This window comes from Amblyomma maculatum, chromosome 11, assembly GCF_055883805.1.
Source record: "Amblyomma maculatum isolate TAMU_Amacu chromosome 11, ASM5588380v1, whole genome shotgun sequence".
In the NCBI taxonomy this organism is placed as follows: Eukaryota; Metazoa; Arthropoda; class Arachnida; order Ixodida; family Ixodidae; genus Amblyomma; species Amblyomma maculatum.
The window spans coordinates 77,666,747-77,686,978 of record NC_139354.1 but is presented as its reverse complement, the minus strand read 5'-3'; the positions used below and the strand labels follow the sequence as shown (position 1 = coordinate 77,686,978).

Genomic DNA, 20,232 nt, shown 5'->3' with positions numbered 1-20,232 from the left:
TTTTCTAGCCGATGAGAGAATGATAATGTCCTGTGGGTGTCGTGGTCATTATGGCCACTACAATCCTAAGACATGCACACCCGACTCGTTTTTTGCAGTATGCGGTAAATGAACAAAATATGCACTGAGAGGTCTGACAATTCATGCCTTGAACAGTGCGCTTAATAAAGGGTGATGGATAAAAGTCGCAATGCAACGTTGAAGAACCATTTTCATTGTGTGAGAGATGATAGTCAGAGGAAAAATATCGGTAGATGCAGGCTCCGCCATAAAGGTTATTACGCGATACTGTTATTGGATGGATCCCGTCTGCGGCTTTGCTGATGATACTCGTTAACGCGTGAGTGCTTTAGAGCTCGCATAATATTTAATTCTGTACATTAATGTGAAGCCATTCACACGGACGTCTAAGCTAAAGAAAGCATTACTTGGGCCTTGCTAACTGCCATAATATGCCAAGCCTACTTCCAGCGCAGACTATGTAGTAGAAACTTGCTGAAATCTAACCACTACTCTGAGTATAGAACCATGTTGGTTAAATTACCGCGGTAAGTATAACGCGTGCTTTAAAGCCGTTTAAGACTGTCTCGCAATGATAGATCGTCGCAGAAACCATGCAAAACAAAGCAAGATAGTGCCTTCGTGCTTAGTGATCGGTTTAACTGGGCTTAAACCCTGACTAAACTGCTGTCTGTTATCTCATGCCCACTCGTTAGCTTGTATCGGGGAGCTGAGCTATTATGGGAAATACAACCCGACATAGTTGTAATGCTTATTTTACTACCCGAGGTCTAGGAAGGTACGTAGGAGGATAGGAGGGGGGGGGGGGGGGGGGGTAGCTTATGAGCAGCGTTTCTAACTCCGGCTTGAAGGGTTTCCTCTATCCTCCCATAGCAATAGAGCCACATAAACGGGCAGCGCATGGTGGTGGTAAAACTTTAATCTCCAACAGATACAGGATTGGCTTTATACTATCCGCCTACGCGGCGCCTGGAGCTTTTCGACCTGGGCGGTGTGTTCGGCCAGTCGGATCGCACATAGCTGAGTGTCAGAGTGTCACCTCAACAGCAGAGACTCCCAAAAGTTTTCAGTTTTTGTCTCTTAATTTGTATTTTCGATTTCTCGACACGTCGATATCATATGTACCAGATCCGCCTTATCCTGACATAGTTTGCAATTATCTGAGAAATGTTCCGGGTAACAGCAGCTAAGGATAGCTGGATTCGGAAAGATGCTTGTTCGTAAGCGCCTCCGAATGCTTTCTTGGATCTTATTTAGTGTCCTATCTGCCGGTGGGTATGCTACGCTGTTTAGCCGATAGTGCTCTGTAACTACCCTGTCCTTGCAGCGCGTGCAGATTCGATCGCATCATGATATGAGTAGTGACGCCATACGAGTCGCGTACCACTTATTTCCCGGGCATATCAGTTGGTAAACGCCACCTGACAACGGCATCCTCGGAATTATTCGCTCGTACAGCCAGCTCCCAAGTTTGTTAGATAACTTGATCCTTAACGCTATAGGGCCTTTTGCAGGAAACTGTCTTTGCTTGCATATTTCGATAAGTCGTTCATGACCACGTAAGGTGCTCGGAATAATTACTTTAGTGACTAGTTTTTCAGGGCCTTTGAAGCACACTAGTCAGCTTCAGAAAAAATTAGGACGCTGAGAAAAGTTTTACTATTTCACTTTATTACTTACTTTGTCAAATTTTTTCCACACTGACACAGTAAAATGTTGTTTTGTGAAATATGTACTGAAACCCTGGGCCTTGCGAATAAAAGTTACTTCAATGCTACACCATGTCAGCAATGAGTCTCCAGGTGATCGCCTTCCGTCAAAACCGATCCAAAGGCACCTTTAGCCCCAGGCAATTCGTAGCAGCCGTAGCGCTCACTACGTATTTCCGATGCGCCGTGAAAAAAAAAAATTACATCTAAATTTTATCCTGTAGTTAATTTTGTGCGCGCTAACCATGAGCTATATAGCGCAAAAACAGTTATTGATATTAAGTTGTGGATTATAAGAAAGGGCAATTTAAAAACGCTTGCGTTGTATTTCGCTTCTCTTATGTGAGCAGAGAAGTGTAGGAAAATAAGCACCTGGTCATGACGTAGATAAGTGGTATCTAAAAGTGAAAATAGTCAGATTTTCGGAGATATTTTTATATCTTTTTTATTTACTTTATTTAATGATAGAAGGGAAAGCAAAAGTGAAGGTATTTATTGGAAAAATAAAAGAGTATAAAAAGAAATTGAAAAATCCCGCAAATTCTGCGTGTGCAATTAAACCGACCTCCTAAAATTTTGTTCATAGAGTCTAAATGCAGCGGCATACCAGCATTTTATTTCCATCATTATTTATGCTACCGGTCCTCGCGAATATTGAGTCTTCAGCATAACCATATTCGTCTATAGCGATTAATGTGGGTTAGGTCACTGTTAAAGTGTCCTCCAACGTAAATTGCGGAGCTTTCAGAAAACCCTATTATGTTTGCTACTAAGACAAGAATGCCGCCACCGAAGCCCTCGCTAAGCTATTGATCAGCCAAGTGCAGGGAAACGACGAGCTCGTTATGACTTGTTTATAAACGAAGACAAGAGGTACTGGCCGAAAAAAAATATGATAATGAATTATTCTATTTTTCATTGTGGTACAAGGAATAACAGGTTAAAGTTTTTGGATTAAACTGAGATGTAGCCAAATCAGCCACAGCTGCTGCTATCGATCTGTTTTCAACTACGCGCCAATGGCGAGTAGTTGTTTTTTCTTCATTCCAGTGAGTTATATTGCAGTCATGAAATTATTAAGCATTATTACGCGCGAATGGCACAAATGAAAGAGACGAGAAGGTTGACGACCGGGCCAGTTGGTAACGGTTCATTCTAAACCAACCAAAAGACGAGACACAGGAAATAAGAGAACAATACAAGGCTGGGCTAACAACTGAATATTTATTGAAGGAAAGAAGACAACGAAAGACTCGTTCTGAAATGCGTGCGCACAACCCAACCGATGAAATGGCAGGAAAAGGAGGAGGAGGAGGAGGAAAAGAAGAAGAAGAAGAAGAAGAAGAAGAAGAAGAAAATTCAGAGCCATTTCACGTATTGGGTTGCGCGTGCGCATTTCAGACCGAGTCTTCGCTGTCTTATTTCCTTCAATAAATATTCAGTTGTTAGTCCAGCCTTGTATTGTTCTCTTATTTCCTGTGTCTCGTCTTTTGGCTGGTTTAAAACAAAATGAAATGAAAGAGCATGGAAACATTTCCTTATGTATTGTTCCGCTTCGCTCATTGTTTTCTTTGTATTCGGTATGTAATATTGGGTCTCATTGTTGAGCATCAATTGTTGTGTTCAAGCCTACTCATTGAGGCCCAGTGTGCAACAGCAAAATCGCTTCCTTTGGGTTTTTCGGAGAACCTATTATTATACCTTTTGTTGCTATCCAGCGATAGCCGTCTGCGCCATCTTTGCAATCAAGAAAACGTTTCACGGCTCGTCCTTATTGACACTCCGCGCAAAAAAAGACATTCCTTATATCTAAATAAGCCACAGCACATCGAACTTAGGGCCAATTTTCCAACGCATAGCTGTCGCTAAGCCTCAGGTCTAATGCGTTCAGCCGAGTTCATGCGCAGTCTTTACATTGATGCGCCGAGGGAGGCCTGATGAGATTTGGATGACTCGCTGGGAGAGTACTAGCATTCATTCACGTTGTCGTTGCCAGCGGCGCTTGGTCTTTCTCCTATTTGAAGTTCGTCTAGAACTCGCGTAATGAAAAGAGCCAATTCTGCGCGTTGTTCCTCAAAGGGAACACGAAGCGCAATGTGCTGGAAGCCTGCAGTTTTGTTTTCTTCGAAGGACTCTAAAGTAAATTTTTGTTCACAGCTTGCGGAGTTGTCATAGAAGCATTTTCAAATGATTTTCAAGTCTGGGCGCGAAAATGTTCATTCTGTGTTGGCATCACCTCTGTGGCACTCCAATTCTTTAAGGCAGAGGAAAGTAGCCACAATTTTACATGAGTGTTTTCGATTAACACGAACGACATTTTGCCCTGAACGCCCCTAGAGTCACAGTAACCGCTATTATTTCCTAATCGACACGATTCTCTCATTGTTCCAATTTTTACACCACTGATTTGTATTATATAGCTAACCAACATGTCATACATTCATTTCGTTCCTGTATTTGCTCTAAAAGGTGCAAATATTTAAAGTCACCTTCGTTTCCTCATGCTTCAGTTGCTTGGAACCCGTGAAAACAGTCAGGGATTAAGCATGTAAAATCATCCCTCTAACAGGTCTGGGGTTTATTTGTCACTATAATGAATGCTACTTTTCGTCTTATACGCGTTCTCCCTCCAGCCAAAAAATAAAACTACATATGCACGGAGAAGACGGGACGAAAGACGCACTGTGCTTGTGTGTCTATTATCTCGTCTTCTGTACGCAGTTTTATTCCTTCGCTTGAAATTTACCAACTAGCCCGTCAGAGCGTCTTCTTCAAATCGCTTTCTTAAGGTCGACACACAGTGACATGAAGTCTCGGATTCAATGATTAATTCCACTGATAGCCTTTAAAATAGCAGTATATATCAGCTTTGCGCCGAAATTATCAACGAGCACACATCATGGCTTAAGAGGTTTGTTTTGCAGCGTACTAATTGTAGTATTTTGGAATATTATGGTCCAGTAGATCTGCGCCAATAAAAGGAAATAACAAGAAGAATAAATTCGGGATGGAGGGCATTTGGCAAGCACTCGCAGATTATGACTAGCAGCTTGCCGGTATCGCTCAAGAGGAAAGCATACAACAGTTGCATCTTACCTGTACTCACCTATGGGGCTGAAACGTGGAGGCTAACCAAGAGAGTTCTACTTAAGTTGAGGACAACCCAGAGGGCTATGTAGCGAAAAATGGTAGGGGTAACATTAAGAGATTGGAAGCGTGCAGAGTGGGTCAGAGAAATAACTCAAGTTATCCGTCCGAAGAAACATGTCGAACGAGACAAATCCATAGGCAATCCAACAATAGACATAGAACAAGCTAACCTTGGCTAAATTGGCTAAGTATCGGAACATTGGGTACTCAATAGCCATTAGCCAATTAACAAAGGCTGTCAATCCATCAAGAACTCCAGAATTCCTTTCAGTAGCCACACAGAAAACCAACAGCTGGCTAAAGTATCTAAACATTTGCTAATCACCAGCCAAAGCTAAAAGCGAATTCTGAAAGGTCGTAGGACGATCCAGATGTTAATCAATTCTGTAACTAAATTACAAGCTAGTGATGAATTCAATAATTTTACTAAAGATGTATTAACAATATTAGGTAAAAATTACAGCAAAGGTAAACGTAAAAAAAAAAGAAGAAAAATATGGGACACACAGGATCTGCCATTAAATGTATAATGTGATAGGAAGCACTTACCGCCAAAACGTTTTCAGCAGAATTTTTTGCAGATATTTTACTTGTTTTACGTTTTTGTGCGCACATCCGGCTCGCCATGGCATCACCGGTAAGCTCGGATTCCGTTTCTTGAATCTTGACGCGCCCCAGTGCACGCTGCGTGGAACACACTGTTTGCGTTCGATGTTTGCGATGCACGGGAACTCGACCGTTAGGGGTATTGCGCAATGTCATTTTATACACAGGGGCAATACATGCTTATACTTTAAAATTTTTATACACCGATGCATAGCATCAGCAAACATCAGATTCTCATTCCGAGCATTTTATCAAAATTTTAACGCCTTTTTACCCCCGCCGGGGTGGCGCATTGGTTACGGCGCTCGACTACTGTTCCCAAGGATGCGGGATCAAATCCCGGCCTCGGCGACAGCCTTTCCGTGGAAGCGGAAAGCAAGGCGCCCGTGGGCTATGCAATGTCAGTGAACGTTAAAGAATCCCAGGGGGTCGAAATTTCCGGAGTCGTCTACTACGGCGTCTCTCATAGCCTAAGTCGCTTTGGGACGTTAAACCCCACAAACCAGCCAACCGACCGACCGATCGACCAACCAACCAACCAATCAACCTTTTTAAATATTTAATTTTTCAATTATTTCAATTGATTAATTGTTCGATTACACTCTAATTCCTAGTTGGAATTATCCATTGGCTTCATTCTGAGTGTTTTGACACACTCAGGCCCCCATAATTGCAAAGCTGGTTATCAGTACCAAATTTGCTTTCAGTGGTCTAATACATTAAACTTCGGGGTTCACGTAAACCCTTGTTTTGTCCCATGCAATTAGCGTTGGAAATCCGTACACCATTAGCTGTATAAAATGACTAAATCTTGCCAAAAGTCACGGACGTTCCTTGCGCGATTATCTGTAGTTTCGGTTTTCCCACGTCATTTTCATTCGTACATTGCAAAAATGTCCGTATTATTTTATCGCTCAAGTGCCACGACAAGAGGCGGCGTCACTTGATCTAAGTCTCTCAACGGGACACGAAATAGAATGGCGTGCCCTTCAAAGACCATTGCAAAAATCGGGCAGTCCATTTGACCGTTCCTATTTCCAAGCCATATACTTACGAAACGCATACAACAAAGACTGTACCCAAGGGCTGCTGTAGCTTTCGTGCAAAGGTCGGATTCCATTCGAACAGCCCTCCTCATTCATCTTTTTTTACTGTCCTGCCTGCTCGCTATATTATCTGTGCCTACTTCACATAGAGAGGTCCACGCGTGCAAGAGTCGCAACCCTTTCTAGATAGCTTGATAAAATTAATACTACTATTTTATTAGCTGTTAGATCAGTAAGCATAGAGCTTCATTAAGTGATTGAATGGTTGGTTCACAGGAAGGGAAAGGCGCAGTATCTGTCATACTTGCTCTGTGGACACCTGAACCGCGCTGTAAGGGAAGGGAGGAAGGTGGAGTGAAAGTGGAAAGAGAGAAAGGGGAGCCGTAGTGGAGGGCTGCGGAGTAATTTCGACCAATTGGGGATCTTTAATATGCGCTGACATCGCACAGCACACGGACGCCACTTCGTTTCGCCTCCATCGAAACGCAGCAGCCGAGGTCGGGTTCGAGCCCGGGAACTCCGGCACAGTAGTCGGGCGTCTTACTACTGCGCCACCCCGGCGGGGCTCAATAAATGATTCGAATTTGAATTTGAGGGATCGATTCCTCGTTAAAGTTCAAATGAGGATGTCCATACGGTTACAAAAGGAATGCATAAAATTCTGCAACAATATCCACCTTTAAAAACATGGCACACGATATAGTGGAGCACAGCGCGGATGTTTGTGCAGTAGTGCAGCTTGCCCCAGTTTAGTGTTGCGTAGCTGATAAGCCGCTACCTTATGATTCGTCGACTGCCATTGTCAGATTTGTCTTAACTGTTCAATTCCCTGCATTCCTTTATTTAGTGATACTTTGTGAGATGGGATGAAGACATTGTAGATGCCAGAAGGGCAGTGAGAAATATTGGAAACACAGCCCGCGAGGAGTACGGTCTAGGACGCGCCGCAGTGACATAACGAAGTGGCGAGTGAAGCTGATCTGGTTGCTTCGATCTTAGCTCAGAAGGAAAGCGGGTGAAAGGTTTCCGAGGTTCTCATCTCGAAAGTGCTGCCCAATTTGTCAGCGCTCATTATCACCATCATCATCATCTTTGTCAGCCCAACTGTATCTACTGCAGGGCAAATGCCTCGCCCATATTATTCCTTCAATTAATTATGTCCTGTGCCAGTAGCGTTCATTCGATCCCCGTAAGCTTCCTAATCACACTTGACACCTAACTTTCTGTCGACTCCTGCTACGCTTGTGTCCCCTCTTAGAGCGTACTCTGTCACCATAGGAACTTTCGGCTACTTGCCTTCGCACTACATTGCCTGCCTATGCCCGTTTCATCTTCATGAGTTCTATAACGTCGTCCCCTCGTGTTTGTTCCCTGGCCCATTTGGCTCGCTTGCTACCTCATAACGTTACACCTCATTTTTATTGCGAAAGCAATACTACTTTCACTGTCAAGCCTTTGCGGTGCGACGGCAGTGCACATGAAATGACCTATCCCATAACCTCTGGGTGACGTCACGCCTCAAAGCTCGGCGACCAACTCGCGCCGCCCGTGAAAGACAGCGGTGCGCATGAACGGCGGCCTAACTCCCGCTCTCTCCGTCAGGAGCGCCATTGGTGTTATGACGTCACGCCTCAAAGCTGGGCGACCAACTCGCGCCGTCCGTGAGAGACGGCGGTGCGCATGAACGGCGGCCTAAAGGCTCAACTCCGTGAGCCCTCGAAGCACGCGTCCTGCGCGCTTGGATGCGCGCGCGCCGGTCAGAAGAAGTCTGCACATGCGCGACGCGCCGCCCATATCGAGTGCGCTCACGACGCTCGGATCCGACAGTGCCAGATATTTGGCGCGCGCGCTGCTCGCGATAGCGCGCCTCCGAATTCTGGCGTGCAAGCATCGACCAATCAGCGGACGCTCTGCGTCGTGTATATGAAACATTTCATGTGTATGCTCTTGTGTTTTCGTCACAGAGGCTGTAAAAATGCCCCAGAACCGGTGGAAGAGCCTCCGTGACAAGTTCCGCCGATTATGCAGCGCGCAACCGGACGCGTACCGCGCCATGCGCTTGGAGTTGTGTACCGCTTTTTTTGCGCGCTGGGGCGCGGTGCTCACTGCGCAGGCGCGCACGGCGCCCGGCGCGTAGGACGCAGAGATGTCTATGGAGTCGGGCCTTAACTCCCGCTCTCTCCGCCAGGAGCGCCACAGGTGTTATGACGTCACGCCTCAAAGCTGGGCGACCAACTCGCGCCGTCCGTGAGAGACGGCGGTGCGCATGAACGGCGGCCTAACTCCCGCTCTCTCCGCCAGGAGCGCTACAGGTGTTGTGACTTTATACAGCTGTATAAAGCGGCGACCGACTCGCGCCGTCCGTGAGAGACGGCGGTACGCATGACTACGATGCCGTCTGCTGCTAAGGATGCTTTCGCAACCTACCGGGCTTAACCAAGCTAAGCCTCTGCCAATTTTTTGTTCCGTAGCTCTCTTCATGGACTGTTGAACTCTTGTTGATGTCTTGTTGATTTCTGTTGAACTCTTGTTGAACTCTTGATGGGCCTCCATTTTTCTACCAATGCAAGACGTGGGTGCCTGTAAGATGCAACTGTTACATGCATTCCTCTTGAGGGATACTGGTAACGTGCCATTCTTGATCTGATAGGATTTGCCGAGTGCACACGAGCCGAATCTAATTTTTCTAGTTATTTCCCTTTATTGACACTGATCCGCGGCTAGTGCCCCTCCTACGTAGATGTATTCTCTTGCTATTTTCAGCGCCCCTCTATATATCGTCAGCTGCTGTTCCATTTTGAGCGCGTTCAATATAAATTTAGTCTTCTGCTTATTACTTGAGACCTATAATTCTGATTTGCTTGCCTATTATAAATTATTCTTTGCAGTTAGTCCCTTGAGTTACGTAACAAGGCAGTGTCATCGGTGAGTGGCAGATTAGAAAGGTATTCACCATCATGGCGGCGTATGACGACACAAGGCGGCGACAAGGAATCGAGTGCTGATGCTGGCCGAGCTTGGATTCTTCCTAGAAGAATATTTTGAGGATGTTGATTGTAGTGCTACTCACTAAAACTTCCCCATGGCCCGAGCTAAAACCTGTTTCCACGGTGCAGTAAGCTACTCTAGTAACTAACTAAGCTGGGTGGTAGATGGCAAGGCTTTCAAGCTGAACCTAAGCGTAGTCATGCAGATAGCTCTCGCGTAACTCCAGGCTTAACCACAAGCTAAACCACAGCTAATTTTTTCCGAAGGTGTTTAAAGCTGTTTTAACTGTTGGCTTTCATGCACTAGAGTTTTCGTCCACATGTCGTCACCTGCCAGATTTTTGTTTTCGTATAGCCGTGTTAAATGATGGCCGTCATGTGCGTCGGATGTTTTCCTCTCGATCAGCGCCTTATCGCGTTTTTTTATTTTGCAGCAATTATAAAGAGATGGTTTTCTCTTCACTGAATGTTGCTTACCGTATGTTACACAAAAAAGAGGGTAGGTGGAATAAGTTATTTTGGAAGATTGTTGTAATCTGCCTTTCCGGTCTTGGTTCGCTGCCTGCTGTATGCTTAACATTCGAACATTTTATCTCACTGGTGGCTTGACATGTGCTGTGATTATAATTGTGCTCGGGTGGGCTGTTGCTTGAGGGTATAATGTAGCGGTTGGCGCCCTTCTCAAATAAAAGTGCTCGTGTGTGTGTGTCTTTTTTTTCATGCCTTCTGTCCGAGTGTAGCATGCGCTGTTGAAATATACCACGAAAAACCAGCTAGCCCTTGAGCTTACCCTATTGAAGCCGCTTTTTTGACAGCGGTTTACTCTTTTCTACTTACTACTCTCTTCACTTTTCTCAACTGGTTAGCGTCATTGACTTTCTGATAATTTTTGCCACAGCGCGCTTGCTTGCGAAGCGTAATTAGGTTGTTATTCGCAAAAGATGCTGAGGATTTGTTCATTTCTTTGTTGTTTACTTTCTTTTAACTTCGCTAGGATCCCTAAGCACGTAATGTGCCGCAGCGGTTTCAGAGAATTCTTTAATGTAGGATTAAATATGCCCTGCACTGAATGAGGGGTTCACAAATAAACGCTGAACGTGAGACGCCAACAAATTATACTCATGCATTCAAGGGCGTGCGTAAAATCCATAAATGTTCAATGCCTACAAGCAATGTCATGTCAGAGCTGTTAAGGGTTGGCGATTTTAGTCAATTCTTTTTGTTGCCGCTGGTTTTTTTCTTTTCGTCCGGTAATATCGTCAGTAAGTCCGATCAGAGACTTTGGTACGTTTTCTAAAGCTTGCCTAGAACGTCGCACTTAGTACTTCTGAACACTTCTTATGTCGACTATTAACCTGTCGAAATGCAGTTGACAACAAATGAAATGTATCTCTGCCATAATAAAATAAACTTACATAAAGCCAAACACACGCGCTCAAGGTGCGTGTGTGCTTCTTTTGTCGCAATACATTTGAGGCAGGAATCCCACCATTGTTTACTTTCGTCTACCTATTATACCTTAGGTATCATGCAGTATCTAATGCTGCCACTTTAACTGACTTCTTTTTTGTTATGTTACGTTACGTTATGTTACGTTACGTTACTTTATGTTATGTTACGTGATATGTCTGACGTAATGTGATGTGACTGTACTAACTTCACCCATTCCTATCCCACAACGTTTATATTCACTCACCCCTTTCCCCCAGTTCAGGGTTGCAAACCGGTTTCTTTTATGGGTTAACCTCCCTGCATTTCCTCCTTAGCTTCTTACTCCTTCTCCTTTTCCTGGAAACCTTCAGAGTCCGGATCGGCTACACTCATTTCTGTATTTTCCTCGTCCCTCTGAAGCGTGTGATTGGAGCTTGGCAGTGAAGCAGGAGCGCCAATAACGTATCGCGCGCAAGGTATTTTGAGATAAGCAATTCTATATAATCTTCATGCCATTCCATTTATCCAAGCCTGCCACAGCTCTGCTCTCAACAGTTATCTATGCACTTAAGAACTGGCAGACTTCTGAAGAAACGGAGGAGAGATTGCTCTATTAGAGATCGCCAAAGAGTGCTGAGTGCATCGGCATTCGCGAGGCTCACAATCGGCAACTGATAGTTGTGTCCCTCACTTTGCAGCGTATCATTTCCAAGGACCCTACGTGAGTATCAGTGTTGAGTTATGGTTATCATTATAGTAATCTGATCTTCATATTTTGGTGGTAGAAATAAAATTAGTGAACGCAAAACAATCACTATAGTGTTTATCAAAAATGTGGCCAGCTTGTAAAACTGAAATTCAAGCGAAGCTGAGAACGTGTTACGTGAACTGTTGGGTAGGTGGTCCGATGAAGCACTACGGGAACCAGCGCAATGTTACGAGGCTTACTTGTATATTAAAAGCTAAACCCATATGCTTCAGGTACCGCTTAGTATGAAGCTTGTAAGCTCAGAGAGTGGTTCACATTTAAAATACTGTTTTGCTATTGGTCCGTAGCTATCTATGAAGCAATGTGTCGTTTACAGTTCTTGTTTCAAGAGGTACATACCTCATTTAGCGCCTTTGTCACCGCGACATTCGAGGCAAAATTATACAAAGAAACAGTTCGAAAACACATCTTAAAGTATTGCTTGTTCGCATGCCTTTTTTGGTGTAGCAGATAATGCTAAAGACTGTTTGTTTTTGGTTGTGATGTTTTGTTTAATATTGTTGATTTTGATCTTTAAAGGATATCAATTAAAACTTCTCAAGCGTCTATCAGAAGTCGCAGCCGCGGGCTGCGAGTTTTATCGGAGGTTTGTTCTTTGGCCCATCAACAAATAACTTGTTTAATATGTCTTCTACAAATACAGAAATGCGAGCGGGCAGCTTTTTCTCTTTGAAATGTTTTGTCGCAAGATATTTATGAGGGCATGACAAAGTTACTAACGTGATATACCGAAGACCCAAAACGTTTCATAGTGCCATGTCACCAGCCGCTAGCTGGCTTCTCAGAGCAACGCTTGTGGTTAAGGAAAGTAGAAATAATTTTACATCTCTCACGATGCAAAACAAAAACGCCCATTTAACAACGATTAGAATTAATTCTTTTATGCTCCTTCTTTGAATGAAAGCAATTTTCCCTAAAGCGGAAATTTATCTGCAAATTTTCATCCGGACCGCTAAGCGAAATTCATTTCTGTTGAGGTTCAGAGCACCGAGCTCACATGAGAGGCAGTGTTCGAAGTGTACTTGCCTCTCACACCATTTAACCTATCCTTGTCACACCAAAGCATCTGCAGGTTTCTTTCTTTCTTTCTTTCTTTCTTTCTTTCTTTCTTTCTTTCTTTCTTTCTTTCTTTCTTTCTTTCTTTCTTTCTTTCTTTCTTTCTTTCTTTCTTCCTTTCCTTCTTTCTTTCTTTCTTTCTTTCTTTCTTTCTTTCTCGCAAGTTACGGTGAAAGAAACCAAGCTTGCGGTTGGCATCATTAGTAACGCTGAAAATGTGGTGTAACAAGCTAAGGAAGTGGGGAATAATGGCAAATATAAATTTCGCGAGCATAGCTCATTGAGTTAAGATACCTTGCCCCCTGCGTTCCTTGCGCTTGTCACTGTGGGTCCACCTTTGTGGACATTTAAGTGCTTGCTTTGCAAGCACCTAAATAATAATCTTGCATGTTTACCCAGATGGGGCCAGAATTCATAAGGATTTCATAGATTGCGGATGAAGCTAACTGCTACCAAATTTTCTGAATAGATTGTGACTAATGCTCAATTTTGCATCCATGCATCTTGAACTTCCCTTTGATGAACGAGAATGCGGTGTTCAGGAAAAATTAGCTTTTGACAGGGCAATGTACGCAAGTGGCTTGGATGTTCGAAGCGTCATTCCTGAAATATCCGGTTGATATGAAGCACAGTGTGCACAAACACCTCTTTCAAACAGTTGACGCAATCTGCACAGCCCTGGCTATTCTGAAACGCAATGCACGCTTCAGACTTCGCGGTTAGGTACGGCGTGTTGTTAATATTGGCAAAGCTCCTCTCCTTGACATATTCTTGGCAATAGCTTGATTTTGATCCGCCATTACAGACCTCGGTCACCTCCACGGATATGGCACCTTTCGTGGACACAGACTGCCGGTACACGCTCACTGGATTCGGCGAGTTCCTCGAATGGCGCAGCTTGCGGTTCGTCGAGCCATTGCCTAAGATTCGAGTGTGCGGCCTGTGTGGAGTTGTCTCCTCGCTAGGGAAGCTGCTCCCCTGCACACACGTTCTTTGCGAGTCGTGCAAGGACCAGGCGACTGATAGAGGCCTCCAGTGTCCGATAGATGGCGCTAGCTTCATCTCCGAGGACGTCCAGGAGATGCCGTTCACACGGCGAGAGCTGGGCGAGCGTCACGTTCACTGCATTAATGAAGCTGGGAACGGCGCCGCTGGCTGCACGTTCGTTGGAAAGCTCGCCTCACTGGAGGAGCACTTCCTGGCTCACTGCGTCTACGGGACGGTGCGCTGCTCCAAGTGCCGGGGAAGCGTGCTCCGTAAGGAGATGGTCGAGCACTACCTTGCATGTAATGGCGACGAGAAGTCACGGTGAGAGAATGTCGTACATTTGGTAACAGTAAATTCGCAAGGTGTAAGCATACGTGCGTTGCACCTTGCCACTATCATAATACTGGACGCATAACTGAATGTTAAAGAACCGTTAGTAAACGAACATCCGCTACATGCGAGCATTGAAATATAGGAGGAGGGTTCTATACAGTGGAAGCCACGGAAAAAGGAGAGTGGGTGAGGAGAACAGCATGGGTTATGATATTGGTTTTGAGGCGCAATTTTTAGAGCGACACATTGGTAGCATAAGGATAGAGAATTAGAAAGTAATGCACAACACAAGCGGGTTGCCATCCACATTTCGTGCACCCACATGGTTGTGCCAAAGTCCGAAACCACAGTCGTGAATGCAAGCCAATCGCATTTGGCGATATCGTCGATAAAGAACTGATATATCAGGAATTCAAGCTAAATGTACCTTTTTTTTAATTATACGGGATGTACTACCACAGCAAAATCAACTGAAAGAGGTTTAGAGCCGCATAGTCAGGTGTACAGAGTATTTTTTCGTTCTCAGATTAATTAACAAGTAAAGCTTAAAATATAATTAGTTAACGTTTTCTTTCTTGTATCAAAAAGAAAACACGAATTATAGGGAGCTAGATTATCTTCAAAAACAAATAGCCGAAATGTTTGTACCGAGGCACCATCTATATTGCTTTACTGCTGTACTGTCCTCAAAACAAACCAACAAGGTGACACCTGCTGGCGAGATTCTCTCGTACAGTACCTACGCTAAGCTATACCGTGAACATCAGCTTGCGAACCCTGTGGTGAGTAGATACACAAGGACCTCTTCGAGATGGCGCTTTCTAAGTTGCCGAGAACCTGGTATGTTTGAACGTATTTATTTTTATGCGCGCCAACAGGTGGTACCTGAAGCTTTCTTGCAAAACAAGTCATGTTCTATGAGATGTGTGAACGTTTTGCAGGCTTGAGTAGGTTCAGACCGTTGCTCCGTGAAACCACAGCCGAATGGCAGGTCAGGAGCTTCACTTGTACTACATATTGTACACGGGCATCGCTTGTACAAGTGCATCCCTGTACACTAAATTTGGCGTCAAGACAACGTGTCTACAGCCCCCCCCCCCCCCCCGCCCTCCCCCCAGTGCACCACCTCGCCAAATAAAAATATAAAATTTCGCGCATTTTGCGGGAAGCGGTTTAATAAATTCAAACGCTCACTAAAATGCATGCTATGGGAGGAGGGTTTCCACAGGAATGTTTTGTTATACTTTTTCATAAAGTTAAAGAAACAAAACCTATCTCGCTAAAGGGCAGATCGAGTCCCAGAAGCATGAATCGCGCTAACAGCTCCGCTTTATTCGGACATGCAGTGCGAACTTGTCAGTGAATTGCACGGCATTGTTCTAAGTACTCTTTTCTCTCAGTACAGAAAGACTAACTGTTGCCAGTCGTTTTTCTGCCTTTTTATCAAACGATTCGCAGTTCCATCAATGGTTCGCTGAGCGGCAAGCTGGCCGTCGATGTTGCCAACGCTGGCCGCCTCGCCACAACAACGAGGGAGATCCATCACGGTCTAAAACATGCTTCGGAAGGAGCTCCAAGGGACGATATGAAGCTCAGTTCGCTTCAGAGAAAAGCGAGCTCGGTGGCCGACATTCTCGAAGTGCTGGATCCGCAGGGCAGTTCGCCTGTGGCGTCACAGCGCGGCAGTAGACGCAACTCGGAAACGGGTGAGTAACCTTGCTCCTCATGCAATTTGTAGTACGCGATGTCAACGCGTGACACGGTAAGCAATAGAGATCGACCATCTTTTTATTTTCTCGGATTTATTTTCTCGGAAAATACAAGTGGTGCCGGGTACTTAAGAAACGAAAGTGAACCCATTCGGAATTACGCCGTTTGTTTTATATCTTCCGATTATGATTTTCGCTTCAGCATCAGCTGTAAGTATTCAAATGGCCCTCTGTATCAGCCCATTAGCCCTAAGACGCAACATTTCTCGTATATGCATGTTTCATATTCTTTACCATAAATTCCCTTACATTTGTGGCTCTTTTACTAGTTTCACCAGTGCTCACGTCATTTCGTCTGTTGACCTCCATGATGATCTAATGCTTATATGAATCTACGAACGCCTTTGACAAATCTTTTTAACCAGCTACTATTCAAGAACAGAACTAGCTTGAATTTATCGTAAATGAACGCGACTCTGGTAGTTTCAAAGAACGCCTTTCATGTCATCTCTCATCATAAGTTATTGCTTCTTCTTTTCATCACAGTGCCTTCATCAGTTGAAGAGCTTGTACTTGAGCGTTCTGACGTTTTTGTTTCTGTTTAGGCGGTCAATGTTTGTTATCTTTGTGCTACTCCCTCCCTTTGTTATATAATACCCAACCCACTGCTTTAAGGGTATAATAAATCAAGAATGATGATGAAACCATGGAATTCTAAATTATCGAAAAGCTTTTCTCAGGTGTTATCATGTACCACTTCAGTTTATCGTTTCTGCCTACCGTCTGCAGCGCATACGCATGTTTAATCATCGTCTACGTACTGCCCTGCAGGGGATGACGACAAATTACTGCTGCAGCAATTGCCTTAGAATCTGCGCTTTACTGGAAGTCTTAGAGTGAACTCGTTAACCTGGCAGGCCGGAAATTCTGTCTTCACTGGGCCGTAAAAGTGTTTTCATAGTTTTATTTATTCAATTCTATCAAAACGGTTCTTCTAATACGAATAACGTTGCCACAAAGTGCCCTTGTGCGCCTGTAAACATGAGTAGGCCTGTGCATACCGTGCGCATTGCAAACCATTTCCTCCTGCATAAAAGCACAGTAAAGCCGCCATTAACAACTACAAACCAACTTTGGCTTGACAATCTACGAAGAATTTGGATTTCAGCTGCCATGAAATATTAGGGTTGGAAATATAGCCTGAGCAAGGAGGTTATTTAGTGTGTAGAAGGAAGCAGAATGTTCAAAACGAATAGATGTCACGTGTAATCAACGGCGTTCAGATAGCGCTGTATTCTTGCCAGCCCCTTTCTTTTGACATCTGCTTTTCGTTCGTTCTTATCCAGAAAACTGGAAAGTAAAGCAGACAGCAAATCTGACTTCTGTTCAGATCCTGCCTAGACTAATCATAATCAAAGACACAAAAGAAGACTATCGTCATGGTGCCTTAACTGCTCAGTATTTGGGTTGGCAGCTGCCTCTTGTGAAGCTACATGGGTTCGCTTGCCTGCTTCCGACTTAAGCCCGAATAATTGCGCTCAGTTGCGACTAATTGCGAATAATTGCGCTCAACTTTCGAGTCACGAGCATCAGTTGATTTATAAACCGGGCGATGACATTTCGCTTTCGCAGGTTCTACAAAGACCTTAGGTGACAAGAAGGTCTTCATGTTCCGGGGTATCAACGGCATGCGCAAGAGTCAGGACAACCTGCTTCTACCGATAGATGGGCCTTCTACGCTGGCCAACTACACATTCACGCTGGCCTGCAAGTTCGAGAAAATCTGGGGAAAGTTGTCTAACGTGTGGTTCCTGTTCACGCTGTGTTCCGGCGACAATGATGATTTCGCAGAGTGGCCATTCGCCAAGCAGGTCTCCATCAACATCCTGCACCCGACCAAAAAAGGCAGGGACGTCGAGGTACCTTTCAGGATTTGTCCTGAGAAGAACGCTGCGTGCCTGCGGAGGCCACAAGATGGCATGCCGCAAAAAGGAATATATTCGGATAAACTCAGCTGGAAGTACATCGAGAAGAAAGAACTAATCCGCGATGACTCTCTCATTGTGTCAGTTGAATTTGAATGAGCAGCTGTGTTCCAGGTACACGCTGCGAAATTCTCGCCTTGGGAAATCCTCCTTACTGCATGCAATATGTCTACGATTGGGAACAACCATCCCGCTTAGAGTAGGAATCTGAAGGATTAAAGCTTGGCTATGTTTTAATGCTCTCAATAACGTCCAATGCCTGTTCTGCTAACGGAGGTATTTCGTCAGGCTCTCACAAATTTCACTCCAATACTTTATAGGTGCAACTTCCGGGTTTTCCTAGTATGAACGACCTGAAGCTACAATTGTCTCTCTTAGCTGCTGCGCAGAAAGAACTCTTCGCGGCTGCATATATGTTTTTAATGCAGTCGCCTTTTTTCTTGAGACCGTTAACCAAACCTTCGTGCTTTGTACGCATATTATGCTGTCTCGTCGAGATAAATGATTTTGGCGTATAAGTGCCTGTCAGTGTCTTTTGTTTGTTGCATATTTGTTGAATGTGGCGCCTCACTTTTCCGCCACAGCATTATATACACGTATGAATTTATAATTAGGAAAGACAGAGATTAGCGTAGAAGATTTGACCTTCACCTATGCTATTGGGATGGGGAAGAGAAAAAATACTGCAGTTTTGAATGGGTGAGGATAGGGTGTGAAGCGGCACAATGATATATACATGCACATTAGTTAGCACCACAGTAGTGAGTAAAATTGAGATCCGTGCCACTCAAAAAGCGAGAACATGGATGCATTGCGCACAGAGCTTACGAAGTCTGTGGTCAAGATCCTACGAGTGAGTACACCGAAAGCGGCCTGGTGTTGAAACACTTCAATAAAGAAGATTGCGTTAACCATTCGGGCGCATGTGCGAGGTATATGACTAGTACATATTCTATACAGTCCCTGGAATGCCAGAAATGCAACACTGCGAGGAGTCCGTCAGTCTTACTAAATGTAAGTACTCTTGTGTGTAGACCAAAATTAAACATTGCCCGTGAAACAAGCATTCATTAGTGCGCGGAGGACTTGCCATTGAAGTCGGATATGTGAAGCGTCTGATTGGGTTCTGCACGTCACCGTCAAAGCATTCAAAAAGATTGTAAAAGTATAAGAGGTGTCTGGTGCGGTTGCTCAAGGTCGTTGCTTTCTAAATGTAATTGAAGTTTCGCCAGCACCATTAACACAAACCTATCCAACAAAGCTTGCTAGGGAAACTTGCTAACGTTGAGGCGAGTTTCAAGATTTCTGAAAGGGTTCAAATGACTAACCACGAGGCTGACCTTCCAGTGCTCTAGAACAATACCGGGTACTTATGCGTCATTAAAATATTTGCGCAACTAATTTAGACAATCCGCACCCAGATAGGATAGGACAGAGTAAAATATCCCTTCAGCACCAGGTGCACATCAATGCCTACATGAAGTAAGAGCGATATCTATTTTACACATGGAGAATAGCATAAGCGATATGGGTTGTTTGGTGAAGTGGTTCAGAAACTGCAAAGTTGGTGATGGCATCAGTTTTATACCCACAATCATTTCGAAGTGACCTTCAGCTATTTCTTCTTCCGTGGGTCACTGGTAAATGGCGTGGGGACGGGAAGGATACCTCCCTTGCGGGGGTGAAGGCAAGCTTTACAAAGAGCCAACTATACGGCCGCGACTTGCCAGGATCGAGCGATGAGCAGAACTATGTACAGTGTCTTCACAATCTGTCGAGGTGGCAATGTCTCCGCACGCGCCCACAAAGGCGAGATGGCGCAGGAATTCTACATCTGCTTGTTGGCTCAAAACCGCGCCGCCGCCACAGTGACCCCTAAGTTATAAAGTTTGTGTCATAAATAAATCGGTAGTGAATTCATACCAAAGCATTGACGCAGCCTTTCTTCCAGGGTGGAGTGATATGATTTCGGTTCCTGTTTAGTATCCATCTGTTAGTCCAGTTGGAATTCAGTGTGAGGTATGGATTCGAACAGACATCGTAAGTACGGCAGTCAAGTGTACATGTCCACTGAAAAGTGACAGAAACTGCTCCTTCCTTTCTTTATAAGCAACTTTGAAAATATATAAAAGTATTCGCGGAATGAAAAAGCAATAATATAGGCGCTATTTCTTCTTTAATCTTAAGAAGAAGCTTGAGTGTTCAGGCAATTTCTTCACTGCTCTGGGTAGTACAGTCAAAGCATAAGCCTCAGTTGGACCTACAAATGACCTTGATAGACGCTTCGTCTTCCCTTCCTTATAAAACAATTTAGAACTGGCTCCGCCGTGGTGGTGCAGTGGTTAGGGCGCTCGAATACTGTGCCCAAGAATTCGGGATCTAATCCCGGCCTCGATGCTAGCTGCTGTTCCATGAAAGAGGAAAGCCAGGCGCGCCAGAGTGC

General features: G+C 44.5%; 1 protein-coding gene across 1 annotated transcript; it reads left to right on the top strand.

Moving 5' to 3' along the window:
- Positions 1 to 11,492: 11,492 nt before the first annotated feature.
- Positions 11,493 to 18,307, top strand: LOC146174223 (uncharacterized). Its single transcript, XM_084583654.1, has 4 exons — positions 11,493 to 11,671; positions 13,581 to 14,083; positions 15,554 to 15,801; positions 17,437 to 18,307. Exons 2-4 carry the CDS (start codon positions 13,602 to 13,604, stop codon positions 17,886 to 17,888), a joined length of 1,182 nt encoding a protein of 393 aa, XP_084439780.1. The 5' UTR covers positions 11,493 to 11,671; positions 13,581 to 13,601; the 3' UTR covers positions 17,889 to 18,307.
- The last annotated feature ends 1,925 nt before the right edge of the window (positions 18,308 to 20,232 follow it).